General features: G+C 45.9%; 1 protein-coding gene across 3 annotated transcripts in view; it reads right to left on the bottom strand.

The window, feature by feature from the left end:
• The window catches only part of FAM120B (family with sequence similarity 120 member B), a 66,464-nt gene that overhangs the window by 31,150 nt on the left and 18,451 nt on the right, over positions 1–16,863 (bottom strand). For 2 of the 3 annotated variants that reach the window (XM_070377087.1, XM_070377088.1), the window contains exon 3: positions 12,320–12,500. In XM_070377087.1, coding sequence (XP_070233188.1) covers positions 12,320–12,500 — 181 coding nt within the window. Of the gene's footprint in view, positions 1–10,798; positions 10,923–12,319; positions 12,501–16,863 lie in introns of those variants that run through there. The other variant, XM_070377089.1, reaches the window with a different exon arrangement.

The following is a 16,863-nucleotide window of genomic DNA, read 5'->3' as shown; positions in this document are numbered from 1 at the left end:
CCGACAGTCCTCCTAGCTCCCCTCTGTTAGGACCAAGGGAAGCAGTCTTTGGACCAACATTCCAAGAGACACACAGCATCATCTCAGTTCAGTCGATCAGTCGTGTCTGATGCCTTGAGACCTCATGGACTACAGCACCACAGGCCTCCCTGTCCATCACCAACTCCAGAAGCTTGCTCAAACTCATGTCCATTGAGTCTGTGATGCCATCCAACCATCTCATCCTGTGTCGTCCCCTTCTCCTCCTGCCTTCAATCTTTCCCAGCATCAGGGTCTTTTCTAATGAGTCAGTTCTTCACATCAGGTGGCCAAAGTATTGGAGCTTCAGCTTTAGCATCAGTCCTCCCAATGAATATTCAGGACTGATTTCCTTTAGGGTTAACTGGTTTGATCTCCTTGCAGTCCAAGGAACCCTCAAGAATCTTTTCCAACACCACAGTTCAAAAGCATCAATTCTTCAGCGCTCAGCTGCCTTTATGGTCCAACTCTCACATCAATACATGACTACTAGAAAAACCATAGTTTTGACTAGACAGACCTTTGTCAGCTAAGTAATGTCTCTGCTTTTTATTATGCTGTCTAGGTTGGTCATAGCTTTTCTTCCAAGGAGAAAGCATTTTTAATTTCATGGCTGCAGTCAGCATCTGCAGTGATTTTAGAGCAAAAGAAAATAAAGTCTGTCACTGTCTCTATTGTTCCCCCATCTATTTGCGAGAAAGTGATGGGACTGGATGCCATGATCTTTGTTTTTTTGAATGCTGAGTTTTAAGCCAACTTTTTCACTCTCCTCTTTAACTTTCATCAAGAGGCTCTTTAGTTCCTCTTTGCTTTCTGTGACAAGGGTGGTGTCATCTGTATATCTGTGGTTATTGATATTTCTCCCAGCAATTTGATTCCAACTGTGCTTCATCCAGTCCAGCATTTCTCATGATGTACTCTGCATATAAGTTACATAAGCAAGGTGACAATATACAACCATGACGTACTCCTTTTCCAATTTTGAATCAGTCCTTTGTTCCATGCCCAGTTCTAACAGTTGCTTCTTGACCTGAATACAGATTTCTCAGGAGGCAGGTAAAGCGGTATGATATTCCCATCTCTCTAAGAATTTTGCACAGATTGCTATGACCCAAAACAGCTAAAGGTTTTAACATAGTCAATGAAGGAGAGGTAGATGTTTTTCTGGAATTCTCTTGCTTTTTCTATGGTCCAATGGATGCTGGCAATTTGATCCCTGGTTCCTCTGCCATTTCTAAATCCAGCTTGAACATTTGGAAGTTCTTGGTTAACGTAATATTGAAGCCTCGTTTGGAGAATTTTGACCATTACTTTGCTAACATGTGAAATGAGTGCAATTGTGTGGTAGTTTGAACATTCTTTGGCATTGCCTTTCTTTGGGATAAGAATGAAAACTGACCTTTTCCAGTCCTGTGGCCACTGCTGAGTTTTCCAAATTTGCTGGCATATTGACTGCAGCCCTTTCACAGCATCATCTTGTAGGATTTGAAATAGGTCAGTTGGAATTCCATCATCTCCACTACCTTGGTTTGTAGTGATGTTTCCTAAGGCCCACTTGACTTCACACTCCAGGATGTCTGGCTCGAGGTGAGTGACCACACCATCATGGTTATCTGGGTCATGAAGATCCGTTTTTGTATAGTTCTTCTATGTATTCTTGCCTCCTATTCTTAATATCTTCTGCTTCTGTTAGGTCCGTGCCATTTTTGTCCTTTATTGTGCCCATCTTTGCATGAAGTGTTCCCTTGGTATCTCTAATTTTCTGATGAGATCTCTAGTCTTTCCCATTCTATTGTTTTTCTCTATTTCTTTGCATTGACCACTTAGGAAGCCTTTCTTATCTCTCCTTGCTATTCTTTGGAACTCAGCATTCAGATGGATGTATCTTTCCTTTTTCTCCTTTGCCTTTCACTTCTCTTTTCTTAGCTATCCGTAAGGCCTCCACAGACAACCATTTTGCCTTTTTTCATTTTTTCTTCTTGGGGATGGTTTTGATCACCACCTCCTGTACAATGTTACAAACCTCTGTCCATAGTTCTTCAGACACTCTATCTATCAAACCTAATACCTTAAATCTATTTGCTACTTCCTCTGTATAATCATAAGGGATTTAATTTAGGTCATACTTGAATGGTCTAGTGGTTTTCCCTACTTTCTTCAATTAAAGCCTGAATTTTACTATAAGGAGCTCATAATCTGAGCCACAGTCAGTTCCCGTTCTTGTTTTTGCTGACTGTATCGAGCTTCTCCATCTTCGGTTGCAAAGAATATAAACAATCAGATTTCTGTATTGACCATCTTGTGATGTCCATGTGCAGAGTTGTATCCTGTGTTGTTGGAAGAGGGTGTTTGCTCTGACCAGTGCGTTCTCTTGGCAAAACTCTGTTAGCCTTTGCCCTGCTTCATTTTGTACTCCAAGGCCAAACTTGCCTATTACTCCAGGTATCTCTTGACTCCCTACTTTTGCATTCCAGTCCCCTATGATGAAAAGGACATCTCTTTTTTGGTGTTAGTTCTAGAAGGTTTTGTCGGAGAAAGCAATGGCAACCCACTCCAGGACTCTTGCCTGGAAAATCCCATGGATGGAGGAGCCTGGAAGGCTGCAGTCCATGGGGTCACTGAGGGTCGGACACGACTGAGCGACTTCACTTTCACTTTTCACTTTCATGCATTGGAGAAGGAAATGGCAACTCACTCCAGTGTTCTTGCCTGGAGAATCCCAGGGGTGGCGGAGCCTGGTGGACTGCCATCTATGGGGTCACACAGAATTGGACATGACTGAAGTGACTTAGCAGCTAGAAGGTTTTGTAGGTCTTCACAGAACCATTCAACTTTGGCTTCTTTGACATTAGTGGTTGCGGCATAGACTTGGATTACTGTGCTACTGAATGCTTTGCCTTGGAAACGAACAGAGATCATTCTGTCATTTTTGAGACTGCCCCTAAGTACTGTGTTTGGGACTCTTGTTGACTATGAGGGCTATTCCATTTCTTCTAAAGGATTCTTGCCCACAGTAGTAGATATAATGGTCATCTGAATGAAATTCACCCATTCTGGTCCATTTTAGTTCACCAATTCCTAAAATGTTGATGTTCACTCTGGCCATCTCCTGTTTGACCACTTTCAATTTACCTTGATTTATGGACCTAACATTCCAGGTTCCTATGAAGTATTGTTCTCTACAGTTTAGGAGCTGGTACTTCTATCACCAGTCACATCTACAACTGGGCATTGTTTTTGCTTTGGCTCAGCCTCTTCATTCTTTCTGGATCTATTTCTCCACTCTTCCCCAGTTGCATTTTGGGCACCTACTAACCAGGGGAGTTCATCTTTCAGTGTCAAATCTTTTTGCCTTTTCATGGGGTTCTCAAGGCAAGAATACTGAAGTGGTTTGCCATTCCCTTCTCCAGTGGACTACATTTAGTCAGAACTCTCCACTATGACCTGTCCATCTTGGGTGGCCCTACATGGCATGGCTCATAGTTCCACTGAGTTAGGCAAGGCACCTTAGCATTATCTGCCCAGCTACAATCCAGGAGGATGGCACTGCCCATGGAGATGAGTCCAATAGGAGCAGCAGGCCTAAGAGAAAACAGGCTTAAGACCAGCACCAACACCAGGAGCTCCTCTCTCAAAATTTAGACCAGCACATCAACCCAACCCCCTCTTTCCTCATTATGCAGACCAGCACTGATGCCAAATTCCCTCTTTTCTCCATAACTTGGACAACAGAGGGTTTATTTTCTTGGACTCCAAAATCACTGCAGATGGTGACTGTAGCCATTAAAATTAAAAGACACTTGCTCCTTGGAAGGAAAGTTATGACCAACCTAGACAGCATATTAAAAAGCAGAGACATTATTTTGCCAACAAAGGTCTGTCTAGTCAAAGCTATGGTTTTTCCAGTAGTCATGCATGGGTGTGAGAGTTGGACCATAAAGGAAGTTGAGTACGGAAGAACTGATGCTTTGAACCGTGGTGTTGAAAAAGACTCTTGAGAGTCCCTTGGACTGCAAGGAGATCCAACCAGTCCATCCTAAAGGAGATCAGTCCTGAATATTCTTTGGAAGGACTGATGCTGAAGCTGAAGCTCCAATACTCTGGCCACTGATGAGCTGACTTATTAGAAAAGATCTTGATTCTGGGAAAGACTGAAGGCAGGAAGAGAAAGGAATGACAGAGGATGAAATGGTTGGATGGCATCACCAACTTGATGGACATGAGTTTGAGAAAGCTCTGGGAGCTGGTGATGGCCAGGGAGGCCTAGCGTGCTGCAGTCCATGGGGTCGCAAAGAGTCAAATACAACTGAGCGACTGAACTGAACTGGCAGTTAGGTGCATATTAATTCCAAAGTATTTCTTAATTAACAAACTAAGAAAAGCTTTTGCTTTTTAAAATGATTAACTGAACACCTGATGAGTTGCTGCATACACTGTAGCACTTACAGCTATTTACTTACAGAGCCTTGAATAGGAAACTCTTATCTTTCAAATAAAATTAGCTAGCCAGAAGATGAAAGTTCAATTGGAACCACTAACCTTAATTTTCATTCCCTAAACAAAATTTTATCAGAAATGGTGGGGAAGGATACAGGAAAAGAGACACAAATGAGCGTCTTCTCTGAAGTGGAGGCCAGGTGTCTGCAGGCTCTTCTGCATCCTGCCACTCCCCTGGTGAGCAGGAATGTGACAGGGACACTCAGTATGCCTGTTTCCTCCTTCTGCCAGAAGAGGCAGTGCAGAGTGGCCAGAACAGCCTATCAACGTGCAAAGAATAAGTCTTTAGTCTGAATGAGGTCTCTGTCCAAACCGAGACATTCATTTGGAAGCATTTTCTCTGTTAATTCAGATTATCCCTACCACAGACACAGTTACAGCTCCCTGCTTCTTCCAAAAGCCACAGCTAGATGCAAAGTGTTACCTGAAAGCTTCTTAAAATAAATGCATTTTGGCTGGAAAATTAGTCCATTCTCTGGTTGTTGTTGTTCAGTCACTAAGTCAAGTCTGACTCTTGCAACCCCTTGGACTGCAGCACACCAAGCGCCTCTGTCCTTCACTATCTCCAGGAGTTTGCTCAAGTTCATTTCCATTGAGTCGGTGATGCTATCTAACCATCTCACCCTCTGCTGCCGCCTTCTCCTTCTGCCTTCAAATGTTCCCAGCATCAGGGTTCAGTGAGTCGGCTCTTCAGATCAAGTGGCCAAAGTACTGGAGTTTCAGCTTTTGTATCAGTCTTTCCAATGAATATTCAAAGTTGATTTCCTTTGGGACTGACTGGTTTGATCTTGCAGTCCAAGGGACTCTCGAGAGTCCTCTCCAGCACCACAATTCAAAAGCATCAATTCTCTGGCACTCGTCTTTCTTTATGGTCCAGCCCTCACATCCGTACATGACTGCTGGAGAAACCACAGCTTTGACTTGGACCTTTGCCAGCAAAGTGATGTCTCTGCTTTTTAATATGGTGTCTTGGTTGGTCATACCTTTCTTTCCAAGGAGCAAGTGTCTTTTAATTTCATGGCTGCAGTCATTTTCGGGGGGAGCCCCAAAAAAGAAAACCTGTCACTGCTTCCACTTATTCCCCTTCTACTTGCCATGAAGGGATGGGACCAGATGCCACGATCTTAGTTTTCTGAATGTAGAGTTTCAAGCTAGCTTTTTCACTCTCCTCTTTCACCCTCATCAAAAGGCTCTTTAGTTCCTCTTCATTTTCTGCCATTAGAGTGGTATTATCTACATATCTGAGGTGGTTGCTATTTCTTCCAGCAATTTTGATTCCAGCTTATGATTCATCCAGCCCGGTATTTAGCATGAAGTATTCTGCAGAGAAGTTAAACAAGTAGGGAGACGTATACAGCCTTGTCACTTTGTACTCCTTTCCCCATTTTGACCAGTCAGTTGTTCCATGTCCGGTTCTGACTGTGGCTTCTTGACCTGCATACAGGTTTCTCAGGAGGTAGGTCAGGAGGTCTGGCACTCCCTTCTCTTTGAACGATGGATTTTCCAGTTTGTAGTGATCTACACAGTCAAGGGCTTTAGTGTAGTCAATGAAGCAGTTGCTGTTTTTCAGTCACTCAGTCGTTAAATTTTGTGACCTCATGGACTACAGCATGCCAGGGTTCCCTGTCCTCACTATCTCCCAGAGTCCACCGGAGAAGGGAATGGCAAACCACTTCAGCATTCTTACCTTGAGGATCCTATGAACAGTATGAAAAGACAATGAGGCAGAAGTAGATGTTTTTCCAGTCCTCCCTTGCTTTCTCCATGACCCATCAAATATTCGCAATTTGATCTCTGGTTCCTCTGCCTTTTCTAAACCCAGCTTGTACATCTAGAAGTTCTCAGTTCATGTACTGCTGAAGCCTAACTTGAAGGATTTTGAGCATGATACTTGCTAGCATGTGAAATGACTGCAACTGTACAGTAGCTGGAACATTCCTTGGCAATGCCCTTCTTTGGAAATGAAATGAAAATTGAGCTTTTCTAGTCCTGTACCCACTGCTGAGTTTTCTCTGAGGTACCACATATTTTCAAAGATTTAATCTGGTATGTATTTTGAAATAGCAGAAATGTTTGCAATAATCTAGTTTGTCTGAATTAAAATAAAATAATCTTCTTAAACGCCTACATACGAAGAAAAAGAGAAGAGGAGATTGAGTTTGATAATTCCTAAAAGGAAAGCTTGATTTTCTCATTTGAACTTTCGATTTGCTGGTTTCCGAGTTCAAAGAGCAAAGTAAAACTCAAGTGAAAGTTCTTTGCTAGTTTTACTCTCTATTCACACTATAACATTTTATATGGAAAACAAAAAAATAACAACCAAAGTTGTTCTCCTGCTATTTCCAAAGGACAGACACATCATACCATTTATAAAAGCTTCTGTATATAACTAAAAAATGTTCCCCTGGGAGCAAAAATGTGGGTCTGTCTACATGTCCAACCTTTCTCCCGTTAAAAACTCTTGATTATTCCAACACACAAACTCTCAAAAGTGCCCACTCCTCTCACACAATCTGGCAGGTCTGTGAGCACTGGGAGGGGAAGAGAATGAACAGAAGCAATGTCAACTATAACCTCTCAATCACAGGGATTTTCAAGTTTGATAACAACTCTCCAGGCTTTAAAAAGTTTATATTTGTCTTTATGATCCTACATTTTTTATATTGCTGGATTAATCTATAATTATGTGTGGCTTTAGTCCTTAAAAAACAGAAAATTCCCCCAAACTTTCTTTTTTGTATATATCTTTTGGAAAAAAGGATTACTTTTTAGGTCAACCTCTAGGACTCAGAGGAGCTGATGCCCTGCAGGTGCTTTGCAAAGGTGTCCATCACAAGTCTATCAGCCTCCTGCAATTCCCACTGGATTCCTGGAATGTCTGCATGGTGAAAATGAGGGGAAAGTGACAAGGAAAAAGGACAGTTAATATTAACTGTTAAAGAGGGCCACAGGCGTGGGCCATTCTGAGCTGCGAACCAGTGAGATGGGAGGGAGAAAGCAGACAGAGTCTGCCTTCTTGCACCTTTTTGAGTTTCTTTTATTTCTTAAAATGCATCAAGCTTCCCGATGATTTTATCTAACGTTATCACTAGGGAGACTAAAAAACAGACAGTGTTAAAATCAGTGGTAAGAACAGGCATGAAGCCAAGGACAGGCTGAGGACTGAGTAACTTCAGGGTTTCTCCCCTGTTTTGGCCATGACGCCACTGAGCTGTCTAAACACCATATGCTCAACTATATAAATACAGGGAGGAGTGACAGTGACCAAGCACTCCCTAAAGAGGCACCCTCCAACATTCCAGATGAACGGGAGCATCCAACAGATCTGTTATCCAAACCTTGCCCATAATGAGGAACTTTGAGGGATGAAGTCATCAATCTGGTGTCATGCTTTGGCTCAGACCTCCAGTGTCCACAGCTGCACACCTGCAGGAGCTCTGGTGTGGAGAGTCAATGACTGTGGAGCTAAAGGCACCTTTGATTCTAAACCTCACTCCAAACAAGTGCTCCCGCCTGCCCATCAGACAGGGCTTAGAGACAGCTGCTCGTGTAGTGGCATTTGAGGGACCATCGCTCTCCCTCTGTGTCTGAAATTCAACCATCAGAGTAATCATTTTCCAAGGAATGCCTTGCTAAATGCAAGCACTTCTGAAGAGGTAGTATTTTAAACACATATATCGGTCACTAAGTCATGCTGAGACATCTGCCAGGTGCAACAGAATGCCCCTGACCAGGCCCTGCTCAGCCTGGTGGGGAGGCAGCCATGGACAATGCACACGGGCAAGTACAAACCATAATCTGCTGAAGAACGAAGAGCACACGGTGCCCTCAGAGAGGAAATTACTTCTTTTCCAGGGAGGGAGAGGAGACACTGGGTCAGTGGCCCTCTGGGGCACCTCCTTCCTCCCCAACCTCCCCACCCAACCATCCCTCTCCCACATGCAAGATGGTCCCAGTGAGTGATGGGAAATCACTTTTGATGAGGGAAGAAGGGAGGAATCTGGGGAAGTTAGTGTTTAAGGGCCTGAGGGATAAAGAGAACTGATCAGAAGGATGGCTTGGGTTGGGAAATGCATTTTGTATCCATCGACATGGATTTGATTCTTAAAGCAATGCAAGTGAAAGAAAGCGCCTGGGTAAAGAGGGGGCAAACCCACTTCTTCCAGCCCCCACCAGTGAGGCTCAAGGCTTCCAGCAGGAATTCCACTTCTAGGAGAAGTGTCAGTAAGACAAGCGAGGTCTCAACGGAGAGAATGAGACAGGAAGGAGAGAGGGAAACCTCTCAAAGAGCTGAGAACGAAGTGGTGAAATGTTCCCCAAATGCAGGAAAAACAAACCGGAAGGAAGGATGAAGAAACAAAACATCAGTCCAGGAGGTCCAGCATCATCTCTGAGCAGCTCCAGTAATGGACAATAGACATATGGGTGGGAGAAAAATGTACCAGCATGCAGAACTGAACTCTCCAAGGGCAGAGAAAAGCCACAAAAAAGATACAAGCACCATACCAGCACTCACCTCCGTCGGCACCTACAGCAGGAGAGGAGGGTAGGTGTGGCCAAGACAGGGACTGCAGGGCTACAGCCAAGATCCTTCCCGTACTGAGGACCCGAGAAGCCCTGGCACCCTCAAGCGGAGAGTCTACCCAGGGCACCATGCAGATGGCAGCTGAGGCAGTGAGAGCCCAGAAGAGCAAGAGAGGAGAGCAAAGCAGAGCAAAGCAGGGCTCGGAGAGGACAGGCTGTCCCGACAGCAGGGCTATGAGCAGAATCAGAGCCGGCGCCATGCAGAGGAGCACCCCGAGGTCCCGAGGAACAGAGCGTGTTACGCCCAGGGCAAGGCTCAACGAGGCCAGGCAGATGGCCACGAGCCATGTGACCCTGGGGCCGCACGGGGCCACCGTGTGCAGCGGCCACGTCAGACATCGGCACTCGGTGACAGCCCAGGAAGCCCCGGCCTCAGAAACAGGGCCCCTCTATCTCCTGAGGTTCCCCAGACCACCTAACAAGGCTTCAGGCAAACCCTGCAAGGATCAGGTAAATGACCCCTTACAGGACAAAAAGCAAGACCCTTCACAGATCCAAAACCTTCTAGAGTACAGTAAAATACTGAACACGAGAATAAGCAGAAACATGTGGACCCACCACAGACAGGCCCAGCAATGACAGGGGTGATGGAATTAGTAGATAAGGACTTGAAAACAGGTAGTGCAAACAAGTTTAAGGATTTAAAGGAAAACATGAAGACAGGGAAGAAAGAAATGGAGGATTTTTAAAAATGCTGAAAATACAACATCTGGAATGACAATTTCACTGGATGGGCTAGTAGCAGACTAGACACTACCGAAGAAAGGCTCTGTAAATGTGAAATCAGAGCAACAAGAGGGATCCAAGTTGAAGCACAGAGAGAAGAGGCTTAACAATCGAGCCTTGGTGCCTGAGGGGCACTGTGAGGTGTGAACCAGGCATGTGATAGGGGCCTAGAGTGACAGAGAGACACAGAAGACAGTGTTCAATGAAACGGCGCTCTCAAAGTCAGCAGGGAACAGAAACTCACAGACCCAAGGAGCTCAAGAGCTGCAAGCAGAATACACATGGAGGAAATGACTCCAAAGTTCAGCTTAAACAGGGGCTGAAAACCAGCAATCAGCAGAAAACCCTCAACAGCCAGAGAAACACTCACAACCTGCGGACCCAACAGTCAGAAGGACCACGGTCATCTCAGGAGAAACACAAGCTAGAGACAAGAGAATGACACCCTCAAAGGGCCAGACAAGAAGTATCTAAACTTCTACCTCCAGAAGAATTATATTTCTGCAGTAAAGAGCACCAGAAATGGCACACACGGCAGACATCGACTCACCAATTAACTCCTTTCCAAAACAACCAAAAGCACAGCTCACAGGCCAAATCTGGCTGGCTTGCCTTTATTCAGTCTGAAAGCTAATAATGCTTTTCATACTGCTTTAAATGATTAGAAAATTATTGAAAGAAGAATATTCTGTGACACAGACCAATGACATACAATTCAAACTGTGTGACATGGGAAAACTAGACAAAGCTTCAATGGCACAACATGCCCTTCTGGATTTGTGTCTAGGGCACCTGCCTCAACAAAGCTCATTAGCTGTTACTGACTGTGGAGCCCTCAAAGCCTAAAATGTTTATCACCTGGTCCTTCACAAAAATGTCTGCCAACAGCTTAAAGTAAAAATAAGAATCATGTGTTTACGCTTAAAACATGTGCATGATCTCAAAAGGCTACTACCACCATGTTTCCACTTACGTGACATTCTCAAATGACCAGAGGGTTGAGTTGGAGGACTGACCGCTGTTCACCAGGGGACAGGGACAGAAGGTGGCTATGAAGAGGCAGCAGATGGAGAGCCCCTGTGGCCATGGAACACGCCTGTATCTTGTATGGATAACACATGCACATCTGTATATGGATATCAGCATATCCACGCCTGTATCCTGTATGGAGAATACATCCGTATCTGTATATGGATATCAGCATATCCACGCCTGTATCTTGTATGGACAATACTGCACAGAATTATACACATACACAAACAAATGGGGGTAAAAAATGCTGAGAAGTGAGTAACATCTATAGTCTGCTTCATAGTATTATTGTATTAATGTCAAGTTCCTGGCTTTGATATTATACTTTATTATATACAATGTCATTTTATAAAGGGTACATGAAATCCTATATGCTATTTTTTGCAACTCCCTTGAGTATTTAATTATTTCAAAATAAAATCTTTAAAATATACTGAATAGCAAAAATGAAGGGGGAAATGAAGTACACTGTTGTAAGGTTTTTACAGTATGCCTTACATGGTATAATACTGAAGTCAAATTCCGACAAGTTAAAGACATACATTATAAACCCTAGAGCAACTGCTAAAAAAACAAACACATAAAAACAAGTAAATCTAATAATTCAAGTCCAACAGTAAGCCAATATAAAGCAAAATACTAATAATTATTCAACTATTACAAAAGAAGTCAGAAAAGGGGAAAATAGGGAAAAGAGGACAGAGCAAAGAGCACAATGAAGACATAAACCCGGCCACGCCAGCCAGCGGCACAGCGAGCCCGGCCACACCAGCTGGCACAGCGAGCCCGCCACGCCAGCTGGCACAGCGAGCCCAGCCACGCCAGCCAGCGGCACAGTGAGCCCGGCCACACCAGCCGGCACAGCGAGCCCGGCCACGCCAGCCGGCATAGCGAGCCCGGCCACGCCAGCCAGCGGCACAGCGAGCCCGGCCACGCCAGCCAGCGGCACAGCGAGCCTGGCCACGCCAGCCAGCGGCACAGCGAACGTAAACAGCCCAGACAATCCAGCTAAAAGACAGAGACTGCAAGACTGACATGCTGCTTAAAAGAGAAATGCTCCAACTATTAAGAATAGTTTAAAAGTAAAAGAATAGAAAGAAGACATACCATAATCATACAAAACTGTCTTCTAATAACAGACACACCCTACACTACACTTCTATAGGAGGAAAGAGTTTCCAAATTTTTTAAATTTCTTAAATCCTTCTAAGGAATAAAAATACAACTGCTTTACAACAGAAACAATGCACTTCTCTTTCAATGAACTCTGGTCAACTGCTTGCTAATCAGATAAACAGACATCCCATGCATTTACCCTTAATCCTGTGCAGATGCGAGTGGCATTTTCCATTCCAGACTTTACAGAGAAGCAAATCCTGAGTCCTGAAAGCATGCACTCATTCCATCCGGCCAGTTCTCAGAACCAGCTCCAGGTGCATGGCCCCTGGAGACCACAACTCACCGCCGCCGCCCCCCAGCAGAAGGGAGTAGACGCGCTGCCGCACGGGGCGGTAGACGAAGGCCTGGCTGGGCAGGGCCTGGTCCGTGGCGTCCTCCAAGCTGTTGCTGCACTCCACCTCGCCGCTGCTCATCACGCTGTACACCAGGTAGCTCTCTGCCTGGACATGCTGTGCTCTGGCGACCTGCCCAACAATTAAATGCAACTTGTTTCTCCTTGAAAACAATACCATGACCTTCAGCAGGAAATCCAAGGCCTTCTAGGGCTCAGAGGTAGAGTAAATGTCACTCAAACTCAGGACGTCAAGCTGGCCTCTGTGCTTCCAGCTCCTCCTCCAATTTCCACCCACCAACCAGACTTGGGACTTACCTCTGCCGTCACTCAACATCCTGTCCACCCGACAGGGAAAGGGGCTGCCCAGGGGTCCAGCCGCCCCTCTCCAGGCTCTCCAACCCACTCTTCACCCCAGTGACACTGTCTTCCTAGAAACAGAGGCCCAATCACTGCACTCAGGCCGACTACCAGACTCTTCAGCCTGAGTTGAAGAGGCCCTGAAGACCTCCATCTCCTCCTGTGCACCCCTTGTGGACACTCTGGAGCCCAACTTCCATGATAGAAACTGACCTCTTTCAGCCCTTCCCAAAAGCCACTTCTGTCTCTGCCCCGTGAGGTTCCCCCGAACCTCCCTAGAACCTCAGGGTTCTGTCATCTCTCCAGAACCCTGCCATCCTCTGTGAATAAGAACTCACCTCCCCGACGTGAGGGGCTCAACTCGCATTTACCGTCCACTTGTTACCTTGCCTCATCTCTCCTATTAAACCATAAATTCTTTGGGATTAGAAACTGCATCACTCTCATTCACCTGTTCAGTACTGTTTTACTGAGCAGAAACTGCCTGAGGACGTGCTTCCTTCTGCTCTGAATGCAGTGCAGTGTCACCATTGGGAAGTGATGAGATGGATGATGTAAACAGATGCCACGCTCCCACTCAATGAGGAGTTGAGATCAGATGGCCTGTAATAACCAACATACAGGTTTCATGTTTCCACAAAGAACACTCTCACCACTGCAGGATTACTCTTCACAATTTAAAGCCACCCTACCCCTGATGGCATGTAAAATGCACTGTGAAGAGTAATCCTGCAGGTTGTTACAGCGCATTTTACATGCCATCAGTGGTAGGGTGGCTTTAATGTGAAGAGTAATCCTGCAGTGGTGAGAGTGTTCTTTGTGGAAACATGAAATGGTGACTGCAGCCATGAAATTAAAAGATGCTTACTCCTTGGAAGGAAAGTTATGACCAACCTAGACAGCATATTCAAAAGCAGAGACATTACTTTGCCAACAAAGGTCCATCTAGTCAAGGCTATGGTTTTTCCTGTGGTCATGTATGGATGTGAGAGTTGGACTGTGAAGAAGGCTGAATGCCAAAGAATTGATGCTCTTGAACTGTGGTGTTGGAGAAGACTCTTGAGAGTCCCTTGGACTGCAAGGAGATCCAACCAGTCCATTCTGAAGGAGATCAGCCCTGGGATTTCTTTGGAAGGAATGATGCTAAAGCTGAAACTCCAGTACTTTGGCCACCTCATGCAAAGAGTTGACTCATTGGAAAAGACTCTGATGCTGGGAGGGACTGGGGGCAGGAGGAGAAGGGGACGACAGAGGATGAGATGGCTGGATGGCATCACTGACTCAATGGACGTGAGTCTGGGTGAACCCCGGGAGATGGTGATAGACAGGGAGGCCTGACTCAACTGAACTGAACTGACCCCCGATGGCATGTAAAATGCGCTCTGACTACAGCCTGGAGCATCAGAACCTCTGTGCATCAGTGTCCTGCTACTGACGCATGTGACGCGCTCGCTCAGGCCCATTCACTCCAGTGACTTGAGTCTTAATACCTTCAGTGCCTGCTTCCTTCACATGTAGAATAGGTTTAACAAAGGTGCTGTCCTCAGAGAACTATCCATGAGGATTAAATGAGCTAATACAGAGGCTGGCAAATAGTGCATGGCCAACAGGCGGCCACGACTGCTCTCTGGCTGGACATACTCCAGGGTCTATTTCATGGCTAAATGCTTCTTTAAATCGGGATGGCAGACAAGCTAGCAGCTTTAAAGTCAGCAAGGATCCCAAAAGAGTTATTACTTGATGCTCTAACCAATGAAAGATCATTAGAAGTAACATATTTCTCTATAATGCCCCTTTTGATACAGAATCTATCAGAAACAATATGGTTAGATATTTTATGATTCTTTTAAGGTACAATACACTCATTGGAAAAGACTCTGATGCTGGGAAGGATTGGGGACAGAAGGAGAAGGGGACAACAGAGGATGAGATGGCTGGATGGCATCACTGACTCAATGGACATGAGTCTGAGTGAACTCCAGGAGTTGGTGATGGACAGGGAGGCCTGTAATTCATGGGGTCGCAAAGAGTCAGACACAACTGAGCAACTGAACTGAACTGAACTGAACCCTCTAATGTATTTTCCTATACCTTCTTACGTTTCTTCCTCTTTTTTTATTTCAAGAGTTAGAATTTGGCAAATTTATCTATAAAGTTATAACAAATTATATATTCATTCTATCAGAAAACCTCCAATTTTGGCAACTGTACAGAGTTGAGATGTAACATTCTTTTCTGGGTGTACACAGGGTTTTCAGAGAAGTTTTCTACAATTATAATATTAATTCATTAACTAGCTCACCACCTCAGCATCTTTTATCTCTGCCCTTACTGCAGATATAGTATTCCACACTTGGAAAAACTTTAACATATTCACCTAATCTGAAAATTCTAAAGCAAGAATTCAGTTTATCCAATTGCTGGAGGAAACAGCAATGGTTGTGTGCATGCACCCAGGCAATTGCTACATTCAGCTACTTGGCACCAAAGGACTTCTAGGGTGACTACATGTCACCAAAATGCACGTTTGAATTCTGGTTATCTATTGTCAGTGCTGGAAGATGATACTGAAAAATACTTTTTAAGGGGAATTTAAGAAACTTCCAAATTATTTTCAAAGCGGCCTCTAAGCTCAAGAAGTCCAAGTGCCACTGACTCAGGACACACTCTGTCCTCCCCCCACCCCCACCGCCCCACAGGCCCAGGAGACTCTGCTGGGCTCCTTCTACCAGACTTCCACAAAAAGCAACCCCATCCCCAGCTTCTGCCTTTTTTGCTTCCAAACTGCCACCAAATTTCTGTCATCTGACCCCCACCAAGCCCATGGGTGACCACAGCTCTGTAGGCTCCCCTATCCTCCCACATGCCAATCCTGACAACCTCCGAGCCCCATCCATGGCCGCTGCGGCATCGGGCAGACCCGCCTTCCTTCTTACCCTTGAACCTGCCTCCCGGGCCCTTGTCAGCTTACTCTTACCTCCCCCTCCTCCCCCTCGGATGCCCTTCACCCTCAGGGCATCACTGCTTCTACCTCGAGGGTCTCCACTACATGTAGAACACACATTTTAAGCATCAGATGGTCCCCGTGAAGCCTACCTTCTGTTTGGCTCAGGCCAACCCCATCCCACCAGCCTGAGCACAGGAGCTTCACCTGCACAGCAGGATTCTCTTCTGAAACATTGCCTGAGTTGCTTCTTGTACTCAAGTTCCATTTCCCTAATTCCAGCTCATAGACACACCGGTCCATTCCCTGCTGTGTTTCAGAAAACAAGTATCTGATCTCACCACACCCCCGCTTGCTATCCCATGCCTCCTAAAAGAGGCTAAGAACTAAGTCCTTAACTCTCTCAGCACACACATGCTTGCCCTCTGTGGCTGGACCTAACTTTCCTGGACTCCCCTTGGAATAAACGGGGTGAGATGCCAGGCCACCACACCCAGTGGGTATGGGTCAGGCACAGCGAACACAGCCAGGGTGCATGAGGAGGAGCCCAGACTGACAGGTGCGAGGCACACAGACGGAAGTGAGAGCTGGGGACCAGCAGGAACCAGAGCGAAACAGAAGCAAGCAGAGAGGGCCTGGAATGGTGCTGGAGGTGTGGCAGGGGACTTCTCTGAGTCCTGGGCTGGACAAAACGCAGATACCGCCCAACTCTCTAATGAGACTCCGAGCAGGGCGGCTCCCTTTCAGACTCTTCTGTTCCCCCGCTTCCCAACTTCTGACCACAGCGCGTCCCTCTCCCAGTGCCAATGGACTTTCAGACTTCCCCCACCCAGGGAAGGTGGGTGCGATCTTGTGAAGCATGGAAGGCTTGGGCTCAAACTCGGGGTCTACAAGAACTAGCTGTGTGACCACTGCAGACATGTCCTTTAGCCTTTGCACACCCACGGCCTCACGTGAGCGGGAGACCAGGGCGGCCAGCAAGAGCTGTTAGTGGAGACAGTGAGGAACGGCCGAGAACCAGGAACAACTACGCAGAGGCGTGTCACTGAAGAGCCAGCGACGCAACCACACTGAGCATGGAAGCCAAGCGCAGACTGGGCTCCCTGTCCTGCCTCTGCTCACCTTTCTCCTCGGGCTGCGCTGAGGCCCGCCTGTCTCCAAGCTGACACGTTCCACCCACCTCCCACTGCTC

Source organism: Bos mutus, chromosome 9 (assembly GCF_027580195.1).
Source record: "Bos mutus isolate GX-2022 chromosome 9, NWIPB_WYAK_1.1, whole genome shotgun sequence".
Classification (NCBI taxonomy): domain Eukaryota; kingdom Metazoa; phylum Chordata; class Mammalia; order Artiodactyla; family Bovidae; genus Bos; species Bos mutus.
Note: the sequence above shows the minus strand (reverse complement) of the source record. Positions and strands in the feature narration are given on the sequence as shown.